This window comes from Lutra lutra, chromosome 15 (genome assembly GCF_902655055.1).
Source record: "Lutra lutra chromosome 15, mLutLut1.2, whole genome shotgun sequence".
In the NCBI taxonomy this organism is placed as follows: domain Eukaryota; kingdom Metazoa; phylum Chordata; class Mammalia; order Carnivora; family Mustelidae; genus Lutra; species Lutra lutra.
The window spans coordinates 18,427,646-18,452,501 of NC_062292.1; the positions used below are offsets into that span (position 1 = coordinate 18,427,646).

General features: G+C 38.1%; 1 protein-coding gene across 6 annotated transcripts in view; it reads left to right on the top strand.

The window, feature by feature from the left end:
• Nucleotides 1-24,856, top strand: part of RGSL1 (regulator of G protein signaling like 1) — an 85,422-nt gene that overhangs the window by 21,586 nt on the left and 38,980 nt on the right. For 5 of the 6 annotated variants that reach the window (XM_047704563.1, XM_047704564.1, XM_047704562.1 and 2 more), the window contains 4 exons: nt 1,310-1,372; nt 1,784-2,006; nt 4,941-5,048; nt 23,520-23,625. In XM_047704563.1, coding sequence (XP_047560519.1) covers nt 1,310-1,372; nt 1,784-2,006; nt 4,941-5,048; nt 23,520-23,625 — 500 coding nt within the window. The remainder of the gene's footprint in view (nt 1-1,309; nt 1,373-1,783; nt 2,007-4,940; nt 5,049-23,519; nt 23,626-24,856) is intronic. The other variant, XM_047704567.1, reaches the window with a different exon arrangement.

Consider the following 24,856-nt stretch of genomic DNA (forward strand, 5'->3'; position numbering starts at 1 on the left):
GGAACATTAATAGGGTACTCATGTCACACGTTTATTTATTACTCATATTTAATATATATATTCAGAGATTATCCACTGGTCAATTACATCATATTACATTATATATTGCTAATATTCAATCACTGAGCTGAATTTTCTCAGGAATATACTTCACTCCAGTTCCCTAGGAACCCAGGAGATCTGATGAAGTTACTAAAACTCATACTCTTTAACTCACTCACCTTTTGGCAGCATGACTGAGGTGGTTTGCGGAAACAATCTTACATTCCCTAAAAATTACTGTTGTTGACTCATTCCCAGCAAACTAATGCCTAGACTACATACGAAGGCATTTGAGTCCTTCATGGATAGTCCCAACCAACCTTCACTGCCTCATCTCTTGCTACTACCCCACCCCTCTGCTCTCTGCAGGATGCTATAGCTCACCTATGCTGGAGTACTTATCATTCTCAAACTGTCCTTGCCCATGTCTATGCCTTTGCTTAAGTTCTTTCTACTGCCTGGAATACCCTTTACTCAACTTCCATATGGTGAGCTACTTATCCTGCAAAATGCAAATTCTGGTTAAAATTCCCTTGCCTTTTTGAATTCTTTCTGAATTTCCTGGACTCTGCTCCCAGAGGACGTTCTTCACCCTTGTACTGTAGCATGTGCTTTCCTGTGCTATTCATCATGCTAGAAGGTGCGCTCCTTGAGAACAAGGTTTGTAATATATTATCCGTATATTCCCAGCCATTTGCATAGTGCCTGGCAGATAGGAGGCCCTCGGAAACTATTTGTCAAATAAATGAATGAACAAAGGTGAGAGTACAGACAAGTGAACCTAGCTGAGCACCAACTCTTAGGTGTTTTTGTTGTTATGGTTGGTTTTTGCTTGTTCTAATGTAGTGAAATATCCTTCACAAATGGGTAAGGTCTTCAAGTGGGAAATCTTGAGAGAAGTCACTGCAGAAAAGATCTTTGGTTTTCAGGGCCATTTTGAGGCTCAAATGAGATGGCACTTTATTTGAAAAAGAACGAGGAAGTAGGTGATGCCAAGTAATTTTCCTTCAGTAAGTTGTTATTCTTTCCTTAGGTAAATATCAATTACCGTTCTCTGAGATTCAGAGAGAGACTGCGCAAGCTGCCATCTTCAGGGAGGCAAAGGTTGCCTCCTGGTTGGTTATGGCTAATGCTTGCTGTTCCATTGAATCTCCAAAGTAGAGAATCCAGAATCTGCAGGCTGCTCTTCTCCCACATGAACACTAGCACAAGAGATGCAGCAAACTGAGCATCACCTCATAGCGCTTGTATCCTGTTTGGATTTCAGATGCTCAGCTCCTGGTATGATGAATTCCTGGAGGAAGAGGACCACTGGTTTCTCATTTTCACAGTAGGAGGGACTTTGAGTTGGGGAGGAATCATGAGGTTGTGGGAAGAAAAAGGAGTAACTGCTCTTTTAGAAGACTTATTTGTCAAAGTAAATGAAATTTTTATTTTTCCTAGAGGCCAGTAGGCATTGACATGGTCCCCGATATTCTAAACACAAACCTCGAGGAAAAAGACTCAAGTGCAGTAGCTAATTGTGAAGAAGTAACATTCATATAGAACTCCTCCCTTATAGATATGGGTTTGATTAGAAGAGGGTGGGGGTTGGTGTGGAAAGGAGCAGTGGTTCTTAAGAAAAGCAACCAGCATAAGCCCATGTGACGAGGAGGCAGAGGAGGACGGGGTGGTTACAAAAATCTTGCTTCTGGTCTAGTTCCTATAGCAAATGCTCTTTGACCCCATCCCATTCTCTTAGACTCAGGCCAAGTTCATCAGCAGCAAATGGCATAAAAAGGAATCTATAAGTAAAGAAGAGAACATTCTTCTTTATAAGAGGTGTGAGGAATCCCTGGAGTTAAGCCAGGGTTTGGCTAACATGGAGGAAATGGATTCTATGCAGTGGCAAAAGATAACAACCGAGGACCTGAAACAAAACGGGTCTCTCCAGGTAGAACTAAAGTCTCCAGTGTTCCAAGCAGGTAAGGGCAGTCACCATAATTTTTTGACCCTAACATAGAGGCAACTGGGAAATATTAATATTCAACATTTAGTGATGATTTACTGTACATCAGCACTGTGCAATGCAAAGATTACCTCATTTGATCTTCAAAATAACCTATGAGGTAAGTACTGAGTAACTGAGTAATAGAGAGGTTAAATGACCTTCCCAAAGTGACACAGTAAGTGGCAGAGCCAAGGTCGGACTTAACTGGCTATTTAAGTTTGGCCAGACTCCTGCCCATCAAAGCATCACCTTAGTTACAGAATAATTATTTGTTGTTCATCTGATAAGCCTATTCCATCTTACCACCTCCTCCAGAGTCAGGTCCAAAGCATTTCTGTGAATATATTTTTAATAGCTACTCCTCTTCCCCAACATAACACAGCAGCTCACTCGGGCAGTAGAGAGGAGTGATTAGGAGCACAAGGCTGTGCTGTCCCAGAGGACGGGGTTATATCCTAGGTCTGCTAGTGACTATAAACTTGAGCAATGTATTCATCCTCTCTGTAAGCCCCAGTTTTCTCATTTTTAAAATGGAACTAATCATAATAGGTTTGTTGCTATTGTGAAGAAGCTCCAAGGTCACCTATGAAACCTATTACCACAATGTTTGGCAATAGTTAAAGTTCAATAATGTCAGCCATTAATATCTAAATTGAACAAACTGCTTTAATTATCTGTGCTGAGGCAGTCAGAGCACTGCAGTACTGTATCCACAATAAACATATTAGACGTCAGGGAACATGTACTTGTGTATATGTGTGTGTGTATACGTGGAAAAGCATTTTCACAAAGCAGTACTTACCCTTACTATATAATATGATTTCCTCTAGTTTCTCTATTCTATTTTATCCTATTTCATTTTGTAAAAGTGGGCAATGACAATTTTTCAACATTATTGAATCATGACCTGCACTTTTAAAAATACAGAAGAGGAATAAGCCAAAGCTTCAAAAATTCAATTTCACTGCTCCCTTGCTCAGTGAGCCTGGGCGAGTTACTTCATCTCTTTGAGCCTCATTTCCTCAGCTGTGGAGTGGGGATAATGGCCCCTACTTGGTAGGATTGTTGAGGGGATTCAAGGCAATGCCTTTACAGAGCCAGCAGGTGCTCAGTAAGTACTTGTTAGATTATACTAAAAAACATTCAGCTTTTTAAAAACTTTGATGTGCACTCCATATACAAAACAAGATGCCTTGAATGCTTGCCTCTCATAGCCATGCTTGGGCATGAGTTATTAAATCTAGCATGAACAAACCCTGTGTTTCATATCAGAATTTCACCTTCTCTCTAAATACTGAACATGCCAGAACCTGTTCCAGAAATCAAGAGAAAAGTGGAAGAAAGGATAGCTGGTAAATTTGACTGCACACATACTTGGCAATAGGCATGGCTTTGGTGGTCTTGGAGTGCCAGGGATGGCCAGGAAGAGTGGGAACCACTCTCCATGAAGATGCTTCTTCCTTCCCTCAGCACACATCATTACTTCCTCCACCACTGCTTTTTGGAAATGCAGGTATGACCTGATAAAGGTCCTCCTGTATATTTGCCCAACCCAAGGCCCTGACTCCCAGGTGGGCAGATCCAGTCAGGGTATACCATAAACTCACAGCACATCAGAGCTAGAATACCCTCAGCTTTCATATGGAGAAAACGAGTCTCTGAGAAGTGGAAAGACTTGGTCAAGGTTGCTTAGCAAGGGAGGGTTTGGTCCAGGACTAGAAAACTGGATCTATTGCAGGAATGATCTACTGCTCTTAACAACTTACGGCCAGATTCCCCTGGCTGAGAGATGATAATGATAACAATGACAATGCTGACATTTGTGGGTCCACACCCCAGCCTTCCTTCTAGACTCCCACCAGTATGATTTTCAGAAAGTACTAGACTGCCTTGGGAGAGTTTCTGAAGAACTGTGCGCAATTAGACTTACTTTAAACCCCAGAATTCACAACATGATTGAGTGTTTTCACCTAGGTAGGAGGCAAGGTGCTGCTAATCTGTTTCTATTGTTCAGTACATGACTAAAACTTCCCTTGATGTCTCAGCCTTCCTGTCTCATCGTATTCTGGATGCAAAAATGTATTCCCTCTCAATCAAGTGTGTATAGCTAGAAATAATGTATGACTTTTTCTAGAAAAAATAATTCACTCTCAAAGGACAATGACTTGCAATTATTAATGATATTTACATATATGAGTTGTCAGTTCTGAAAGTAATTCCCAAAGACAGAGCCAAGCAAGAGAGAAAGTTCCGGGATGCCTGGGTGGCTCAGTTGGTTAAGCAGCTGCCTTCGGCTCAGGTCATGATCCCAGCATCCTTGCTCAGCAGGGAGCCTGCTTCTCCCTCTGCCTCTGCCTGCCATTCTATCTGCCTGTGCTCGCTCTCTCTCCCTCTCTCTCTGACAAATAAATAAAAATCTTTAAAAAAAAAAAAAAAAGAGAGAAAGTTCCTACCATGTTATTTGCCATATATTATCCCTAAGTGTATCAAATTCTTTGAAGCAATAGCAGAATGTTTGAATTATATTTGCAATTCCTTCCCACAACAGATGGCTACTTTGAAGGGGTCAGTATTCATTTGAATAAATTACTTCTTGTATATGTGTTAACAATTAGTACCACTTTCAAAATCATATCTCAGTTACCCTAGTATCCCTCAGGCAGAAAATCTCCATGGGTCAGGTGTCCCCAAGAAGGGCAGAATCCTCCCATTCTGGAGAGGTGGGAAGGTTATATTTCCTTGCTTCTAATTTCCCTGAGGAACTTATATACCTTGTGTAAACATTTTATTAAAACATTATTATCTTCCTTAAATAACATTTTAAAGGTAATACTGTCAATAAAAGTGTATGAATCTTTGAACCAGAGTGGACAACCAGGCTCTATACCTTTTTTCCCCTACTTGGTAGACATCAGGAAAATGTCCTTTGAGGAACTCTGCTTTAAGTTTCCAAAGGTGGCCATACAGAAGATCAGCGATGATTACAAAATATATTGTGAAACAGCACCTAAACTAGGTAAGTGTTTACAACTCAGAGAGACATTTGAAACAATCAGGTAAGAGTCTCCCCAGCCGCAAGAGCCATAAGCCAAGACAAGAACCATGCTTCTTTTGAAATGAGGGATAGTCAGCGGAGAATTGCCACATCTTTTTTTTCCTCCTACATGGCCACAGGAGGGCATCATGAAACTGACAGTCAATTATAAATGAATGAGAATGGTGATGAAAGTTGTTCATTCCTACCTCCTCACCTAGTTATTCTGGGACTTCATAATACAGATTTGTCTTCTACCATGTTTCTTAGAGTCAGAGATGTGTGGAAGGAGGTTTGTTGGTGTGTGTTCTTAGTAATAACCCCTTTCAAGAAATAAGGAAAGCAGCATTGGCAGAGGTTGATGCTGGTCAGGCAGTTACAGCAGACCTCAGCAGGGGTCCCATAGAGGAAACCCTAAAGCTAGGATGGCCTTTCCAAGTTGTGCCTTACTGAGACAAAGCATTTTTTGGTTTTTGTTTTGTTTTGTTTTTTTACATTCACATTGACTCGTAAGGGATTTGGCTGCTTGTAGGGAAGATATAACCTTGGGTCATGCAGCACCCTTTGGCTGAGGCAATGCCCAGAGTGGGCCTCAGCTATGAGCTGTCTGTAGCCAACATCCCAGGCAGCTGAGAATGAGTGATTTGGTCCTAAAAGAAGGATCTGAGCTATGCATCAGCTGTGCACCACAGCACCCTGTTGACTTTCTTTGTATGGAAATTTCATTCCATCTTGGAGTAGCTACCCCAGTAACTTCTGGTTAGTTTTGTTGGTTTATATTTCCCCCTGGGGAACTTAGACTGGAAGGGCTGACTTACACTCCTGTAGCCTATCTGGAGACCACAGTGAATACTCCTCTTCACCCTCCTCTGCTGCACATCCTAAAGTTCCTTTATTTTCAGCTAGTGTCTCTGCTGGTCTTGAGGGACTTAACTGAGAGGATGACGTAGACTGTCATCCCTAAGGGACCTGAGCTCCCTGGTCATCATCACTTCTCAGTCTATAGTTACTGCCCTTGACAATTTATCATCAGAATTAGGCATCAGAATACCAAGAGTGCCAAATGAATTCTCCATTGCCCCTGCTGTGTTACTGATAACCTAGATGGTAAGAGTCAATTACCCTGTCAGTACAGTAACTCCTTTTTTTGCCTGCTAGCCCCTTAGCCTAAGGAGTTTAAAGTGACTGAGTGCCTACTCTGTCCCTGGTAGAAGCACTCCCCATCTGGAAACCAAGATCTCTAGACCAGCACTGCCCAGTACAGGAACCACTAGCGTCATGTGGTCATTGAACACTTGAAATGTATCTGATACAAATAGGTTACACAAATACATATTATTTAAATTAATTTCATGCTTTTAATTTTATCTTTTTTAATGTGACTACTAGAAAATTTAAAATTATTTATGTGATTCAAGTTGCATTTCTATTGGACAGCACTGGTCTAGACCCACAGAACCTAAAGTTGTAAGGATTAGAAATTTCCCTAAGTAAGTCATTGATACTAATGTTAAATGTATCACTCATACTTTTATCCTTTGTCCCATACACATATACTCTAGTTACTGGGGATACAACACCTTCAGTTTAACCTGAAGGATGATGTCCCATGTCCCAAGATCATAATCAAGCTGGTTTCACAGCTGCACCTTCAAGAAATGGCTCCATTGCTCTACCAGGCCAGCACCTCTCATGGTTGATAGACCTAGTGGATCCCATCATCATATGTCCATTGCCAACCTCCTGGGCTGGAAGTGTATCCCCCAAACGTTACATGGGATCTCATTCAGGGATCTTGTAAGCCTCCTGATAGCAATGCTCGCTGAGGCCTTACAGGCAGGAATCCTTGTCACTTCCAAGCAAGATGAATTGATGGCCTTTCCAGAGTAGAAGTGATCCAATGTCATCAACTCGTCACCAAGTAAGCGGTTGGTTTGCTCTGAGAGTTATTGAAGTATGTGGCCTTGGCATTTTTCCCTGTCACTGACAAGTTGAACATTTGGCAGCAGTGGTAACTAAATCAGCCTTGGTGAGTGTGGGGCCCATGCCATTGGGTACACATACAACTTCCATCCCTAGTAATCTAATACCCATCTAGCCACTCTGTTCACGAGTTCATTGGTGGATTATGACAGAGATTTGCTGAAATCAATCATCCAAGTCATTTTGTCTACTTGGTTACTTGGTGCCCTATTTCACAGTGGTTGTTTATGAGTGAACTTTAAGATACAATGCAAAAACTTTTGTTCTTCATGCTTACTCCCGTAGATTCATCCACATGTGTCTTCCTTCCTCCCAGTATTCTTTTTTTTTTAAAGGCTTTGTTTAGAGTAGTTTTAGATTCACAAAAAAATTAAGAGGGAAGTACAGAGATTTCCTATATATCTCATGCTCCAACACTTGCACCACCTCCCCCATCATCAACATCCCCCATCAGAGTGCTACATTTGCTATAATTGATGAACCTATATTAACACATGATAATTGCCCAAACCCATAGTTTACCGTAGGGTTTCCTCTTGGTAGTGTACTTTCTTTGAGTTTGGACAAATGTATAATGACATGTACCTGTCATTATCACATCATACAAAGTATTTTCATGGCCCTAAAAAGTCTCTGTGCCCTAAAAGTCCTAATAACCTCCACCTATTCATCCCTCTCCATACTGCCAACCCCTAGCAACCACTGATCTTTTCACTACCTCCATAGTTTTGCTTTTTTTAAAATATCATATAAATTGAAATCATATACTATATAGCTCTCCAGATTGTCTTCTCAGACTTTGTAGTAGACATTTAAGCTTCCTCCATGTCTAATTTTGCCTTGATAGTTTATTTCTTTTTAACACTAAATAGCACTCCATTGGTTTACCAGCATTTGTTTATCCATTCACCTACTGAAGGACATCTTGATTGCTTTCGAGTTTGGTCAGTTATGAATAGAGCTCTTATAAACAACCATGTGCAGGTTTCTGTGTGGTCATAAGTTTTTATTGGGTAATACCAAGAAGCACAATTGCTGGGTTTCATGATAATAGCAGGTTCGTGTTTTGTTTTGTTTTGTTTTAATTTTATTTGACAGAAAGACAGTGAGAGAGGGAACACAAGCAGGAGGAGTGGGAGAAGGAGAAGCAGGCCTCCCACTGAGCACGGAGCTGGATGCGGGGCTCATCCCAGGACCCCGAGGTCACAACCCAAGGTGAAGGCAGACACTTAAGTGACCGAGCCTCCCAGGTGCCCCAGGTTCAGTTTTATAAAGAAGCACCAGACTTCTTCCAAAGTGTCTTTGGAAATGTCTTCCAAAGTGCTTGTACAATTTTGCTTTCCTACCAGTAATGAGAGAGAATTTCTGTTGCAGATTTGAGCCATTCTAATAGGTGTGTAGTAGTATCTCATTATTGCTTAATTTGCTTTTTCCTAATGATATACAGTGTGAAGGTTCTTTTTAAATGCTATTTTCAGTGTACCTGGGTGGCACAGTCAGTTAGACATCCCGTTCGTGGTTTCCACTCAGATTGTGATCTCTGGCTCATGGGGTCAAACCCCGGGTTGAGCTTGACGCTCAGTGCAGAATCTGCTTCAGATTCTCTCTCCCTTTGCCCCTCCCAGTTGTGCACTCTATCTCTTTCTCTCAAATAAATAAATAAGTATTCTTAAAAAGGTTATTTTCTATTTGTATACTTCTTTGCCGAAGTGTCTGTTGTGGTGTTTAGTCCACTTGTTAGTCAGATTATTTGTTTTCTTATTGTTGAGACTTGAGTTCTTTGTATATTTTGGAAAAACAGTTCTTTATCACATATGTCTTTTGCAACTATTTTCTCCCTTTCTCTAGTCATCTAATTGTCTTCCATAGAGCAGGGTATTTATTTTGAATAAAGTACAGCTTATCGATTCTTTTTTTCATGGATTGTGCCTTTGCTATTTTATCTAAAAAGTCATTGCCAAATCCAAAATTATCTAAATTTTTCCTATGTTATCTTCCAGGAGTCTAATAGTTTTGCATTTTACATTTGGGCCTATGATCCACTTTGAGTTATTTTTTTGTAAAGGGCATAAGGTCTCTGTCCACATTGATTTTTTTTTTTTTCATGTGGATGTCAAATGGTTTCTGCACCATTTGTTGAAAAGATGAAAAGACTGTCTTTGGGGTACCTGGGTGGCTCAGCCGTTAAGCCTCTGCCTTTAGCTCACATCATGATCCCAGGGTCCTGGGGATCAAGGCCCACATCAGGCTCTCTGTTCAGTGGGGAGTCTGCCTCTCCCTCTGTGCCCTCTCTCTTTCTCCAATAAATAAATAAAAATCTAAAAAGAAAAAGAAAGAAAGAAAAAAGCTATCTTTGTTGTATTCTATTACCTTTGTTCTTTTGTCAAATATCAGCTGTCTGTATTCACGTGGGCCTATTTCTGGGCTCTCTATTCTGTCCCATTGATCTATTTGTCTCTTCTTTCACCAAGATCACATTGTCTTGATGATTCTTGCTTTACAGTAGGTTGTTTTTCATTTTTTTGTAGTAAGTCCTGAAGTCAGTTAGTCTTCTAACTGCTTTTGTCCTTCACTATTGTGTTGGCGATTCCAGGCCTTTAGCCTACCGACAGGAACTTTAGAGTCAGTTTCTCAACACAGGTGTAACTCATTTTATTTCATTTCATTTTATTATGCTTTGCAGATGTTGCATTTTTACATATTGAAAGTTTATGGCAACCCTATCTTGAGCAAGTCTATTGGTGCCATTTTTCCAAAAGCATTTGCTCACTTTGTGCATCTGTGTCACATTTTGGTAATTCCTAAAATATTTCAAACATTTTTATTATTTTATTTGTTATGATGATCTGTAATCAGTGATCTTTGATGTTACTATTGTAAGTGTTTTGGGGTGCCACAAACCTCACCCATATAATTGATGAAATCTGTGTGTATTCTGACTAGGCCGACGACTGGCCACTCCCTCTCCTTGGGCCTCCCTCTTCTCTGAGGCACAACAATATTGAAATTAGGCTATTAATAACCCTACAATGGCCTCTAAGTGTTTGAGTGAAAAGAAGTATTACACATCTTTCACTTTAAATAAAAAGTTAGAAATGATTAAGCTTAGTGAGGAAGACATGTCAAAAGCTGAGATAGGATGAAAGCTAGGCCTCTTGCACCAAACAGTTACCCAAGTTGTGAATGCAAAGGAAAAATTCTTGACGGAAATTAAACGCAACACTCCAGTGAATACATGAATGGTAAGAAGGCAAAACAGCTTTATTGCTAATACAGAAAATGTTAATGGTCTGGATAGAAGATCAAACCAGACATAGCCTTTCCTTAAGCCAAAGCCTAACACACAGCAAGGTCCTAGGTCTCTTCAATTTTTATAAAGGCTGAGAGAGGTGAAGAAGCTACAAAGACAAGTTTGAAGCTAATAGAGGTTGGTACATGAGTTTTTAAGGGAATGGTAATGAGTTTTTAAGGGAAGAAGCCATCTCCATAACATAAAAGTACAAGGTAAAGCAGCTAGTGTTGATGTAGAAACTTCTGCAAGATATCCAGGTGTAGCCAAGATAATTCACGAAGGTGGCTACACTAAACAACAGATTTTCAGTGTAGACAAAACAGTCTCATATTGGAAGAAGACGCCATTTACAATTTTTCATGGTTGGAGAGAAGTCAAAGCGTGCCTTCTAAGCTTCAACAAACAGGCTAACTCTCTTGTTAGGGTATAAAGCAGCTGGTGACTTTAAGCTGAAACCAATGCTCATTTACCTTTCTTGCCTTTAAGTGTAGGGTCCTTAACCATTATACTAAATCTACTTGCTTATGCTCCATAAATGGAACAACAAAGCCTGGGTGATAGCACATCTGTTTATAACATGGTTTACCAAATATTTTAAGCCCACTGTTGAGACTTATTGCTTGGGAAAAGATACCTTTCAAAATATTACTGCTCAGGGAACCTGGGTGGCTCAGTGGGTTAAGCCGCTGCCTTCGGCTCAGGTCATGATCTCAGGGTCCTGGGATCGAGTCCCACATCGGGCTCTCTGCTCAGCGGGGAGCCTGCTTCCTCCTCCCTCTCTCTCTCTCTGCCTGCTTCTCTGTCTACTTGTGATCTCTCTCTGTCAAATAAATAAATAAAATCTTAAAAAAAATATATTACTGCTCATTAACAATGCACCTGGTCACCCAATAGCTCTTATGGAGATGTACAAGATTAATGCTATTTTTATGCCTGCTAACACAACATTCATTCTGCAGCCCATGGGTCAAGTAGTAATTTTGACTTTCAAGTCTTATTATTTAAGGAATACATTTCTTAAGGCTATAGCTGCCATACATCGTGATTCCTCTAATGAATTTGGGCAAAAGAAGTTGAAAAACTTCAGGAAAGGATTCCCTCTGGATGTCATTAAGAACATTCATGATTTGGGGCACCTGGGTGGCTCAGGTGGTTGAGCATCTGCCTTCGGCTCAGGTCAGGATCTCTGGGTCCTGGGATAGAGCCCCAAGTTGGGCTCCCTGCTCAGTGGGGAATCTGCTTCTCCTTCTCCCTCTGCCTCTCTCACTCACACTGTCTCTCTGTCTCCCAAATGAATATCTTTAAAAAAATTTTTCATGGGAAGAGTTCCAAATATCAACATTAGCAGGAGTTTTGTAGAAGTTGGCTCTAATTTCCATGGATGACTTTGAAGTGTTCAAGACTTCAGTGGAGGAAATAACTGCATATGTGGTAGAAATAGCAAGAAAACTAGAACTAGAAAGGGCACCTAAAGATGGGACTGAACTGTGGCAATCTCATGATAAAACTTGAGTGGATGAAGAGTTGCTTCTTATGAAGGAGGAAAGAAAGTGGTTTCTTGAGATGGAATCTACTTCTGACAAAGATGCCATGAAGATTGTTGAAATGACAACAAGGAATTTAGAATATTACATAAATTTAGAATATTACATAAATTTTAGTTGATAAAGGAGTGGCAGGATTTGAGAGGATCAACTCCAATTTTGAAAGTAGTTCTGTGGGCAAAATGCTATCAAACAGCATCGTATATACAGAGAAATTTTTTGTGAAAGGAAGAGTCAATTAATGTGGCAAACGTCATTGTTGTCTTACTTTAAGACGTTTCCACAGTCACCCTAACCTTAAGCAACCACCACCTTGATCAGTTACCAGCCATCAACATTAAGGCAAGATCCTCTACCAGGTTCACAACTCACTGGAAGCTTTGATGATGGTTAGCATTTTTTAGCAATTACATGTTTCTTAGTAAACTAAACAAACTACAGTTTATAACTCTTATATGCATTAAGAAAAAACTCTTATATGCATTAAGAAAAAATGGGGCACTTTGATGGCTCAGTGGGTTAGGTCTTTGCCTTCGGCTCAGGTCATGATCTCAGGGTTCTGGGATAGCCCAACTGTGCACCATCACCAGGCAAAATTTATAGCAAGTTAGGAGAATGAATGCTTCAACTCAGACAGGATGGATGGGATCTGAGTTGCTACAACATCTACTGAAGTATTCTTGACCCAGAAGAAGCTTAGGATATATCAGTAGCATGGTTAAATCACTACAGTGACAGGGAGAACTTCTATGTCTACTCTGAGTGTGTTTCTCCAGGCTCTACTCCCGTGTACATGGTTTATAGAACTTTATTCTGTGCATAGCTTAATAGTCTTAACATGATCTTGTGACCTGATGCATGTAGCATGCCCCCATCCCAGTATCTCAGCTCTGTCATCCCTGAGAGAAGGGAAGGAAGAGCCAAAGCATCATGGCTTTTTTTCATTTTTCCCAATATGGCATTAAAAATTTCTACTTCAAATCACCTAGCCTCTGTACTTTTTGTCTCTTCTTAGCCCTTATTTGCCTCTTTTCTAATAACTACTAATAATTGTGAAGAATAGGAAAAGGAAGAATATGTTTGATCCTCAAATGCCCTTTTGAACAAAGGTCACCTTTATGTTACCGCCCCATTTTTAATCCTTCCCTATTTCCCAAAGATAATGGTAATTTAGTTTTATCTGGTTTTTTAAATGTACATAATTTTTTGATATTTATATAAATTGAGTCATGCAGTATGTACTCCCATGACAGCCTTCTTTAACTCAACATTATGCTTGTGAGTTCAATCATGTTGAATGTAGCAACTGTTGATTTTTTTTTAGTAATGCAGAACAGTTGCGTAACCCTCACCTCAATTTTTTTTCATTATTGCACCCCCACAAGGAGCCTCTTTAGACATAAATTTTAATGCCATAGATATACTACATGTCTGTGGCATATAAAGGAGTAAGACTCTTCTGACCCTCGAAAACGAATTTTCACCTATTGGAAACAATAGCATCCTTTGAGAATGCATGCCGTGGAGTATTCTGATATGTGAATACACCATTTTTAATTCATTCAAAAGTGATGAATATTTGAGTTGTTTCAGTTTTTTAATGCTCTTATGAACATCTTTGTGCATATCATTTGATACACATATGAACACATTTCTGTTGAATATGGACCTAGAGTTTCTGGGTCAATAAGATACACATACATTCCACTTTGGTAACTTCCCAATTGGGAAGTAACATTCCCAATACTTTTACAAAGTGTTTGTACATATTTATCATGTTTATCAACAGGATATGAGAATTCCAATTGCTCCGCAATCTCACCAATATTTAATGTGCCAAATCTTTATTCTTAGCTATTCTTGTGGGTATGTAGTGATGTGTCACTTGTTGTTTTGACATTTATTTCTTTATTGAGTAATAACACTGAGTGCCTTTACATTTGTTTAATATTCAATTGGATATGATGTGTGTGTGTGTGTGTATGACATTCCTATTTAAATTTCTTGCCTACTTTTCCATTTGTATTCTCTCTTTTTTTTACCGATTTATATGGGTTACTTATATACATGAGTCACCTATCAGTCACAAGTCTTATAAGGATAATATTCTCTCTCTCAATGGTATCTCTAACAAACAGAAACTCTTAATTATAATTCAGTTAAAACTGACTTTGTTTCTTTACTCCAAGTATCTTTATCCATAAAGATACTCATGTTTTTAACTATAACTATAAGCTTCTTTGCATTGCCTTTAATGTAAAGATCTATAGTCTTAACTCTTTAAATGTTCTACTATAGAATTCACCAGTGAAGTCATGTGGTCCTTTGTTTTTCTTTGTTGAGAGGTTTGTCATTACTGATTCAGTCTCTTGTTATAATATGTTCAAATTTTTTATTTCTTCTTGAGTTTGTCGGATAGTTGTATATTTCTTGGAATTTTTCCATTTGTCTAGATTATCTAATTTATTGGCATATAATTTATCTAATTTATTGGCATATAATTGTTTATAATGTTCTCTTTTTATTTCTGTAATGTTGATTACTTTCATTTCTGAGCTTAGTAGTTTGAGTCTTTTATTTCTTTGTCAGCCTAACTAAATATTTATCAGGTTTTTCTTTTTTTTTTTTTTTTTTTTTTTTTTTTTTCAGAGAAAAAGCTGTTGGTTTTGTCGATTTTCTATATTGGTTTTCTGTTCCCTATTTTGCTTACTTCCATTCTAATCTTTATTATTCTGTTTTTCTGCTAACTTTGGATTTAGCTTGCTATTCTTTATCTAGTTCCTAGAGGTATAAGTTTCATTTACTGATTTGGTGTCTTTTTTTCTTCAATTTCTGCATTTATAAGAATAAATTTCTCCTTGAGCAATCCTTTTGCTACATCTCATATGGTTTGTTATGTGATTTTTTAATTTCATTTAGCTCAAAATTATTTTACTTTTCAGCTACAGAACTGCTATTTAATTTCTTTTTGTCTTTCTATCCTTTTATTGATACTTTTTTTGGTAAGACACCATTCTCTTGACTTCCTTTAGTTCTTTGTCCATACTTTCCTTTAGCTCTTTGAACATTTAAGACAGTTGATTTAAAGTTTTTGTCTAATAAGTACAATGACTGGACTTCTCATGAACACTTTCTATTGATTTCTTTTTTTCTGTGAATGGGCCATACTTGGTTTTTTATATGCCTTATAGTTTTCTTGTTGAAGACTAGACATTTTGGACATTATATTGTGGCAGCTCTGAAAATGAGATTCTCCCCTCTCCTTCAAGTTTGCTGCTGCTGCTTTTGCGGGTGTTTTCTTTGGTGAAATTTCTCAACAATTTTTGTAAAGTCTGTACTCTTTGTTATGTGTGACCACTAAAGTTCGTGTTCTACTTGCTTGTGGCCAACCAGGGTTTTGATAGTTTCCTTAAATGTCAGAACGAAAAAAAGAAAAGGAAATAAACAAAACAAAAAGAAAAATTACTTTACTGGCCTTTGCAGATTGGCTATGTGTTGGAATACTCTTTCAATGCTCAGCCAGGCTATTTACAACTCTGCCTTAGCCTTCATTTTCCATTTGCCTGGACCCTGAAGTTCAGCCACAGGGGAAAGTTTTGGATCTTCTCATGACTTTTCTGAGCACACATCCAGTTTCGGGCATGTGAATAGCTTTCTTAATTCCCCAGTATATGTGGGAGCTTTAAAAGCCCTTACTACCCCATGTATACACTTCTTTCCCCAACTTTGTGTTGTCTGATGTCCCAGCTGTTGGCCCAGTCTACTGTACCCAGTACTTGTGCCTATAAATGCTTTCAACAAATGTCACATGGGATGCCTCTCAGCCCTAAAAATACTCCTAAATAGGGAAAAACAAAGGCTAGTCCTTATGCCAGATCTTCAGAGAGCCAAGAGACAACTTCATTTCAAGAGACAAACACATTCTTTGAAAATTAGATCCATATTGCTATCTCTGGCAATAGAAGCCTGCAGCAAGAATGTAGGTTGCTGTCATATGGCCACCACTGATGTGGGATCATGAAGAAATGGGAGGTGGACAACTTAAAAATGTCGCAACACTTTCTTAGCAGACTCAGACTCTTCTTTCTTCACTAAGCCTTTCCCTTTCAAGAACTTATTATAAGTTCTTGACCAAGTTCAGAATTCTGTAAAACCCTGATTATAACCATTTTGCCACATCTTTAGTTGTTTTTATGGAAGATGGATCCCTGGAGCACCCTACTTAATCATTTTCTGGGATGTCATTCCCTATTGTACTTTTTAATCCATGAATTTAGTATATTTCTCCACTTACTTAAGTTTTCTTTAATTTCTTTCAATAATGTTTTCTGTTTTTCCATGTAATATTATTTTATAGCTTCCATTACATTTGTGTTTAAGCCTTTGATGTTTTCTGATACACTTGTAAATGGTATAATTTTTAAAGTTTCATTTTAAAATTGTTTCTGGCATATAAAATATGTTGATTTTTACATATTGGTCCTGTCTTCTACTGCTTTCCTAAATTGTAAATTCTAAAAATTTGTTTGATTTTATACACACAATTATGCCCTCTGCCATTAAAGAGTTTTATTTATTGTGCTAAAATATTTATTCATTTGATTTCTTTTCATTACCTCATTGGTCTTACTAGGTCCTCCATTACCCTTTTAGATAGAAATGGTGTTGGCCATCAGGGATGTCCATTAACACCACTGCTATTCAACACAGTACTTCTAGCAATCAGACAGCAATCAGGCTCAGCAATCAGACAATAAAAAGAAATTAAAGGCATCCAAATCAGTAAAGAAGAAGTCAAACTATCACTCTTTGCAGATGATATGATACTTTATGTGGAAAACTCAAAAGACTCCACTCCAAACTGCTAGAACATATACAGGAATTCAGCAAAGTGTCAGGATATAAAATCAATGCACAGAAGTCAGTCGCATTTCTATACATCAACAACAAGACAGAAGAAAGAGAAATTAAGGAGTCAATCCCATTTACAGTTGCACCCAAAGCTACAAAATACCTAGGAATAAACCTAACTAAAGAGGCAAAGAATCTGTATTCAGAAAACTATAAAGTACTCATGAAAGAAATTGAGGAAGACACAAAGAAATGGAAAAATATTACATGCTCATGGATTGGAAGAACAAATATTGTGAAAATGTCTATGCTACCTAAAGCAATCTATACATTTAATGCAATCCCTATCAAAATACCATCCTTTTTTTTTTTTCAAAGAAATGGAACAAATAATCCTAAAATTTATATGGAACCAGAAAAGACCTCGAATAGCCAGAGGAATGTTGAAAAATAAAGCCAAAGTTGGTGGCATTACAATTCCAGACTTCAAGCTCTACTACAAAGCCGTCATCATCAAGACAGTATGGTACTGGCACAAAAACAGAAACATTGCTCAATGGAACAGAATAGAGAGGCCAGAAATAGACCCTCAACTCTATGGTCAACTAATCTTCAACAAAGCAGGAAAGAATGTCCAATGGAAAAAAAGACAGTCTTTTCAACAAATGGTGTTGGGAAAATTGGACAGCCACATTCAGAAAAATGAAACTGGACCATTTCCTTACACCACATATGAAAATAGACTCAAAATGGATGAAGGACCTCAACATGAGAAAGGAATCCATCAAAATCCTTGAAGAAACACAGGCAGCAACCTCTTTGACCTCAGCCTCAGCAACTTCTTCCTAGGAACATCACCAAAGGCAAGGGACAGGCAAAAAAAAAAAAAAAAAAAAAAAAAAAAAAAAAAACGAACTATTGGGACTTCATCAAGATCAGAAGCTTTTGCACAATAAAGGAAACAGTTAACAAAACCAAAAGACAACTGACAGAATGGGAGAAGATATTTACTTGCAAACAACATATCAGATAAAGGGCTAGTGTCCAAAATCTATAAAGAACTTATCAAACTCAACACCCAAAGAACAAATAATCCAATCAAGAAATGGGCAGAAGACATGAACAGACATTTCTGCAAAGAAGACATCCAGATGACCAACAGACACATGAAAAAGTGCTCCACGTCACTCAGCATCAGGGAAATACAAATCAAAACCACAATGAGATACCACCTCACACCAGTCAGAATGGCTAAAATTAAGAAGTCAAGGAATGACAGATGCTGGCGAGAATGCGGAGAAAGGGGAACCCTCCTACACTGTTGGTGGGAATGCAAACTGGTGCAGCCACTCTGGAAAACAGCATGGAGGTTCTTCAAAAAGTTGAAAATAGAGCTACCCTATGACCCACCAATCGCACTACTGGGTATTTACCCTAGAGATACAAATGTAGTGATCCAAAGGGGCATGTGCACCTGAATGTTTATAGCAACAAGGTCCACAATAGCCAAATTATGGAAAGAACCTAGATGTCCATCAACAGATGAATGGATAAAGAAGTGGTATATATATATACAGTGGAGTACTATGCAGCCATCAAAAGAAATGAAATCTTGCCATTTGTGATGATGTGGATGGAACTAGAGGGTATTATGCTTAACAAAATAAGTCAATCAGAGAAAGACAATTATCATATGATCCCCCTGATAGAAGGAAGTTGAGAGGCAACATGTTCGGTTTTGGGGGGTAGGAAAGGAATAAATGAAACAAGATGGGATCGGGAGGAAGACAAACCATAAGAGACTCTTAATCCACAAAACAAACTGAGGGTTGCCGGGGGGAGAGGGGTAGGGAGAGAGTGGTTGGGATATGGACATTGGGGAAGGTATGTGCTATGGTAAGTGCTGTGAAGTGTATAAACCTGGCGATTCACATGCCTGTACCCCTGGGGCTAATAATACATTATATGTTAATTTAAAAATTTTTTTAAATTTTTTAAAAAGAAAGAAATGGTGTTGGCAAGCGCACTTGTCTCAATCTCAAGGAGAGATTTAATTACAAACTTAATTTCTTTAAAATATGTAGGATTTTTCAGACTTTCTATTTCTTCTTGTGTCATTTTAATATGTTGTATTTTCTACAAATTTGTTGATTTCATTTGAAATTTCAAATATTTTGTTAAGTTATTTATGATACTCTTATTATAATTAATTATCTATCTCTAGGCATATAATTTTGGATGTAATATTCTATATCTGCAAGTAGATGTATTTGATTAAGTATGTTCAGATTTTCTATATCTTTTTTTTAAGATTATTTATTTATTAGTCAGAGAGAGAGAGAGAGAGAGAGAGAGAGCGAGTGCAGAGGCATACAGAATGGCAGGCAGAGGCATAGGGAGAAGCAGGCTCCCTGCTGAGCAAGGAGCCCGATATGGGACTCGATACCAGGATGCTGGGATCATGACCTGAGCCTAAGGCAGCTGCTTAACCAACTGAGCCACCCAGGCATCCCTCTATATCTTTTTTAAGGTTTCATTTATGTATTTGAGAGACAGAGAGAGCATGAGTGATGGGGATGGGCAGAAGGAGAGGGAGAAGCTGGCTTCCTGCTGAACCCAATGCTGGGCTCAATCTCAGGACCCTTGGATCATGACCTGAGCCAAAGGCAGACATTTAACCAACTAAGACACCCAGGCCCCAGATTTTCTATCTTTGATGGTAGTTTTAGAGTACATTTGTATCCATTATTGAAAGAGAAATTTTTTAAATCTCCCCTCTGGATTTTTACTTCTTTTTCTAAGACTTGCAGTTTTGGAGGCCCCTGGGTGGTTCAGTCAGTTAAGCATCCAACTCTTCATTTCAGCTCAGGTCATGATCTCAGCATCATGTGATTGAGCTCCACCGGGCTCCATGTTCAGCAGGAAGTCTGCTTAAGATCCTCTTTTCCTCTTCCTCCACCCCTCCCTGCTCTCACTCTCTCTCTTTTTCTCTCTCTAAAATAAATAAATAATTCTTTTTGAAAAAATGACTTGCAGTTTTTCCTTTATATTATTTGAGGTTACATCTCTAGATACAAGCAAATTTGGAACCATTATAGCTTTATGGTAGAAAATTTCATTATTTCTGATGATGCTTCTTTATTGTTTACTTTGTCTGATATTATCTGATCTAATTAGATATCTAATTATATCTAATAGTCATCACCTTTCTTTCTGGCTAGTGTTTGCTTGTTATATCCTGTTCCATTCTTTTATTTTTTTTAATATCTCCTTTTATATCTAAGGTAAGCCTTTTTTAAGCAGAATCCCTCTTTTTTGGTAATTGCATTTTTGTTTAATCCAATTTGAGAATTACCTTCTAATTATTTAGTCTGATCACATTCACTGTAACTTCTCGTGTATTAGGTTTTAAATGCTACCTTACTATTTTCTATTTGACCCTTCTGTTCTATATTCTCTTTTCTCTTTTTGGCTTTCTTTAAGATTACAAATTGTTTTCTAATAATAATTCCATATATTCTTTCTGTTAATGTGTTGTTTTTACATGTTTTCTTCTCTTACTGGTTACCGTATAGATTTCAAAATGCATCCTTGACATTAAAGTTTAATGTAAGTTACTACTTTTACTACATATATATTACTATTTTATAAATTAATATTCAGTTATGCTTACTCACAACATATTCACTTTTTCATCATTTCCTGCCCCTCTAAATTGCCTCTAAGAACACCTTTTGGCATTTCCTTTAATGTAAATTTTAGAATTATCTTTATTTTGGCTCTGTTTGATAATATGGTCTTTGGCTGTAGAATTCTTGTTGGAATTACTTTCTTTTAGCACTTTGAAGATACCATTTTACTATCTCTTGGCTTCCTTAGTTCATTTTGAGGAGTCAGCCTAATGTCTTCACTGGCATTATTTAGTAGAAGGAAATATTTCTTTTATTCATTGCCCAGCCCCCCTTCATTTTCTCTTTGTTTCTACTGTCATGCAATTTTTTTAAAAGATTTTCTTTTTTTTTAATCATTTTTTTTATTTTCAACGTAACAGTATTCATTGTTTTTGTACCACACCCAGTGCTCCATACAATCTGTGCCCTCTCTAATACCCACCACCTGGTTCCCCCAACCTCCCACCCCCTCACCTCTTCAAACCCTTCAGATTGTTTTTCAGAGTCTTATTTGACAGAGAGAGATCACAAGTAGGCAGAAAGGCAGGCAGAGAGAGAGAGGAGAAAGCAGGCTCCCCGCAGAGCAGAGAGCCCGATGTGGGGCTCGATCCCAGGACCCTGGGATCATGACCTGAGCGGAAAGCAGAGCTTTAATCCACTCAGCCACCCAGGCGCCCCCGTCATGCAATTTTAATAAGACATATCTAAGTATTTATACTATTTGTGGTTTCAGGACTTCCTGTATTTCTGATTTGATGTCATTTGTCAGTTTTAGAAAATTTTCAGTTATTATCTCTTCAAATACCTGTCCTGCTCCGTTTTATTTTTTCCCTCTTTCTGATAATCTTACTTCATATATTTTTTACATTATAGCCACTTGCTTATGTTTTATATGATATTTCTTCATTTTTCATATTTTTCTCTGTATGTTTCAGTCTGCATATTTTCTTTTGATCTAACTCCTAGATCAGTAATTCTCACTTCGTTGCATATAATTTGTCATTAAACCAATTTATTAGTTCTTAATTTCATTAATTTCAGTCATTAAATTTTTTATTTTCAGAATTTTTTCTTTGTATGATACTTAGTATCTGTTGATATTTTACTCCTTTTAATTCCGTACACTATATTAATAATAGTAATTTTAAAAGTCCATATTTGGATTTCCTATATCAATTTCAACTATCAACTTCTCCTCCTCTCTTTTTTTTGGTCAGGTCTTTTTAAATACCTTGCTATTTCTGCTTTATTTTTTTAACATGGTTGGTAGTGATAATTTGATAAACTGTAGTGATAATTTGAGGCTCTGGAAATGTTATTTTCCTCCAGAGAGGATTTTATCTTACATCTGACATACACTAAACTAGTAGCATCCAAATAACCTTAATCCATTTAGGGAATGTGTTGGTTCAAAGCTGATTTTTATTCCTTTTGATGGATGAGCTATTTCTGCTTTCCTTTATTTCTTGGGATCACAATTGAAAGACTGGTACTTATCAGAGCCCGTGCTCCTGCGCTGGTTTGCAATTTGCCTTCTTGGGCCCTGAGACTCTGCCAAAAGTCTTGTCAAATTTTTCAGTAGTAACTGTCATAATTGATGAGTGTTTTGAGAACAAAAGCAGTGCCAGGGTTTGTTTGTTTTTTTCCTTTTTCTAAAGGCCAATGGTTTTGTCTTCTGACCTGTTGTGGTTTTAACACTGTGAACACCTCTAGGATGTCAACTTAAACTTTCTGGTTTCTAACATCCTCCTTGTTTCTAATTTCTATGTTTTTATTTTGTTTTGTTGTAATTTTATACAAACTTATATATGAGTTTTAAAATGTATAATTTTTTTTATCCAGGATTTATAAGTGTTTATACTGGGTTTTTGAGTTTCATTTGTGTGGATTTTTTTTTAATATCTAGTCTTCCATCATCTGGATTTTATTTTTTTCACCAATTCAATTTCATTTACTTAGAAGCAATATATATATATATATATATTTCTATTGCTTTTCAGTCTTTTTTCTGTGCTATCACTGCTAGTATTACCAAACCATATAAAAATTTTCTGTGGAAATATATTCTATTTAATAAACATTTTAAGGCATTAACTATATAACTAGGACATGTTCCAATTTCTGGGGGTAAGATAAGTAATATATCATCCTTGCCCTTAATAAGTTGATAGTCTATATATTTTCTTATACAATACTCACCCCAAAGGGCTTTCCTAAGATACTGAGATCCTTGGAATCTATTATTCTTCAATAGCAATGTTTTAATACACTTTTTGAAATAATGTTTTTATATGGTAATAGGGAAGCAAACACCCACTCTAAATTGCGTATGGTGTGATAGAATAGCTTTTAAGAGCTTGCAGTGTGGGGCACCTGGGTGGTTCAGTGAGTTAAGCCTCTGCCTTCTGCTCAGGTCATGATCTCAGGGTCCTGGGATCCAACCCTGCCCTCATCGGGCTCTCTGCTCAGCAGGGAGCCTGCTTCCCTTCCTCTCTCTCTCTGCCTGCCTCTCTGCCTACTAGAGATCTCTCTTTGTCAAATAAATAAAATCTTTAAAAAGAAAAAAAAAAGAGAAGCTTTCAGTGGAAGCAGTGTTCTCAGAAGAGAGAATGATTTCAGTTAAAGCAAGGAGATAGAGGGAACATTTAACAAAGAGCTCCAGATTCTGTGAGAGTTTGCTGATTACAGAGCAGGAGCTCCTGAGGGCAAGTGAAAGGGCATAGGATGGGATAACAGAGGTGTCAGGCAGACTGAATGTCTTGTGGAATATAGTCCAGTCAATATGGCTGATTAGAGGAAGGATAGAAAACATTTGGTGTTAAAATGGGAAGAAATACAATAGGCTTGGTCTTAGGAAGTCTTCTGAGGAAGGTGGCTTCTTGGCCTAATGACCAACACACTTAGATAACACAGTCTGGACTGAAGTCAGGGTAAAAATCATCCCCAAGTCTCTTTTCAGCAGTAATGTCCTGAGATGCTGGGCGGTTGTGGGAACTGTGGTTCTTCCACATGTACTTGATGTCTGATAAGTATCTTTTTTAATTTGTCCCTTCTTATTCTCTGGAATATTCTTTATAACATGATGTTACCTAACTTTGTGATTTTTCATTAGATATTGCATTGGAAGTTGTCAGAGAACCAAATGTGTTTTCAACCTCACATAGGAAAATGTCCTTCTTCAGAAAGGCTGGTGTAAGGAAGCCCTCGTTAAGACCCAGGTAAGACATAGGATCTGGTTACAGCAATATACTCCAGACACAAGTTCTCTTTAATCTCAACATGTTTTTTTTTTAAAGATTTTATTTATTTATGTGACTGAGAGATCACAAGCAGGCAGAGAGAGAGGAGGAAGCAGGCTCCCTGCTGAGCAGAGAGCCCGATGCGAGGCTCGATCCCAGGACTCCGAGATCATGACCCGAGCCGAAGGCAGCGGCTTAACCCACTGAGCCACCCAGGCGCCCCTAATCTCAACATGTTTAATGCTGAATTTATCTTTCTGTACATGGATTTTTTGCTTCTTTCCACATGTCATACACATATGCAAGGCACACTTTATTATTTATTCATTTATTTATTTATTTATTTTTAAGGTTTTTATTTTAGTTAGTCAACATACAATGCAATATTGGTTTCTGGAGTAGAAATCAGTGATTCATCACATACATACAACACCCAATGCTCATCATAAATGCCTTCTTAAATACCCATGATCCATCTAGCAAATCCCCCACCGACCTCTCTCCATCAAGCCTGTTTTGTTTTGTTTTGTTTTGTTTTAAGATTTTATTTATGGGGCACCTGGGTGGCTCAATGGGTTAAGCCTCTGCCTTCTGCTCAGGTCATGATCTCAGGGTCCTGGGATCCAGCAGGGAGCCTCCTTCCTCCCCTCTCTCTTTCTGCCTCTCTGCCTAATTGTGATCTCTCTCTGTGTGTCAAATAAATTTTTAAAAAAAGATTTTATTTATTTATTTGACAGAGATCACAAGTAGGCAGAGAGGCAGGCAGAGAGAGGAGGAAGCAGGCTCCCAGCTGAGCAGAGAACCCGATGTGGGACTCGATCCCAGGACCCCGGGATCATGACGTGAGCCAAAGGCAGACGCCTAACCCACTGAGCCACCCAAGCGCCCCAAGCCTCAGTTTGTTCTCTATCATTAAGAGTCTCTTATGGTTTGTTTCCCTCTGTCCTTTTTTCTTTTCTCTCTTCCCATATGTCCATGTTTTCTTTTTAATTTCCATATATGAGTGAGATCATATGGCATTTGACTTTCTCTGACTTATTTCACTTAGCATAATATACTCTAACTCCATCCGTGTTATTGCAAATGGTGAAATTTCTTTTTTTTTTTTTGATGGCTGAGTAATAATGCACCATATATATATATATGGTGGAATACACGCACACACCACATCTTTACCCTTCATCAGCTGATGGACATTTGGGCTCTCTCC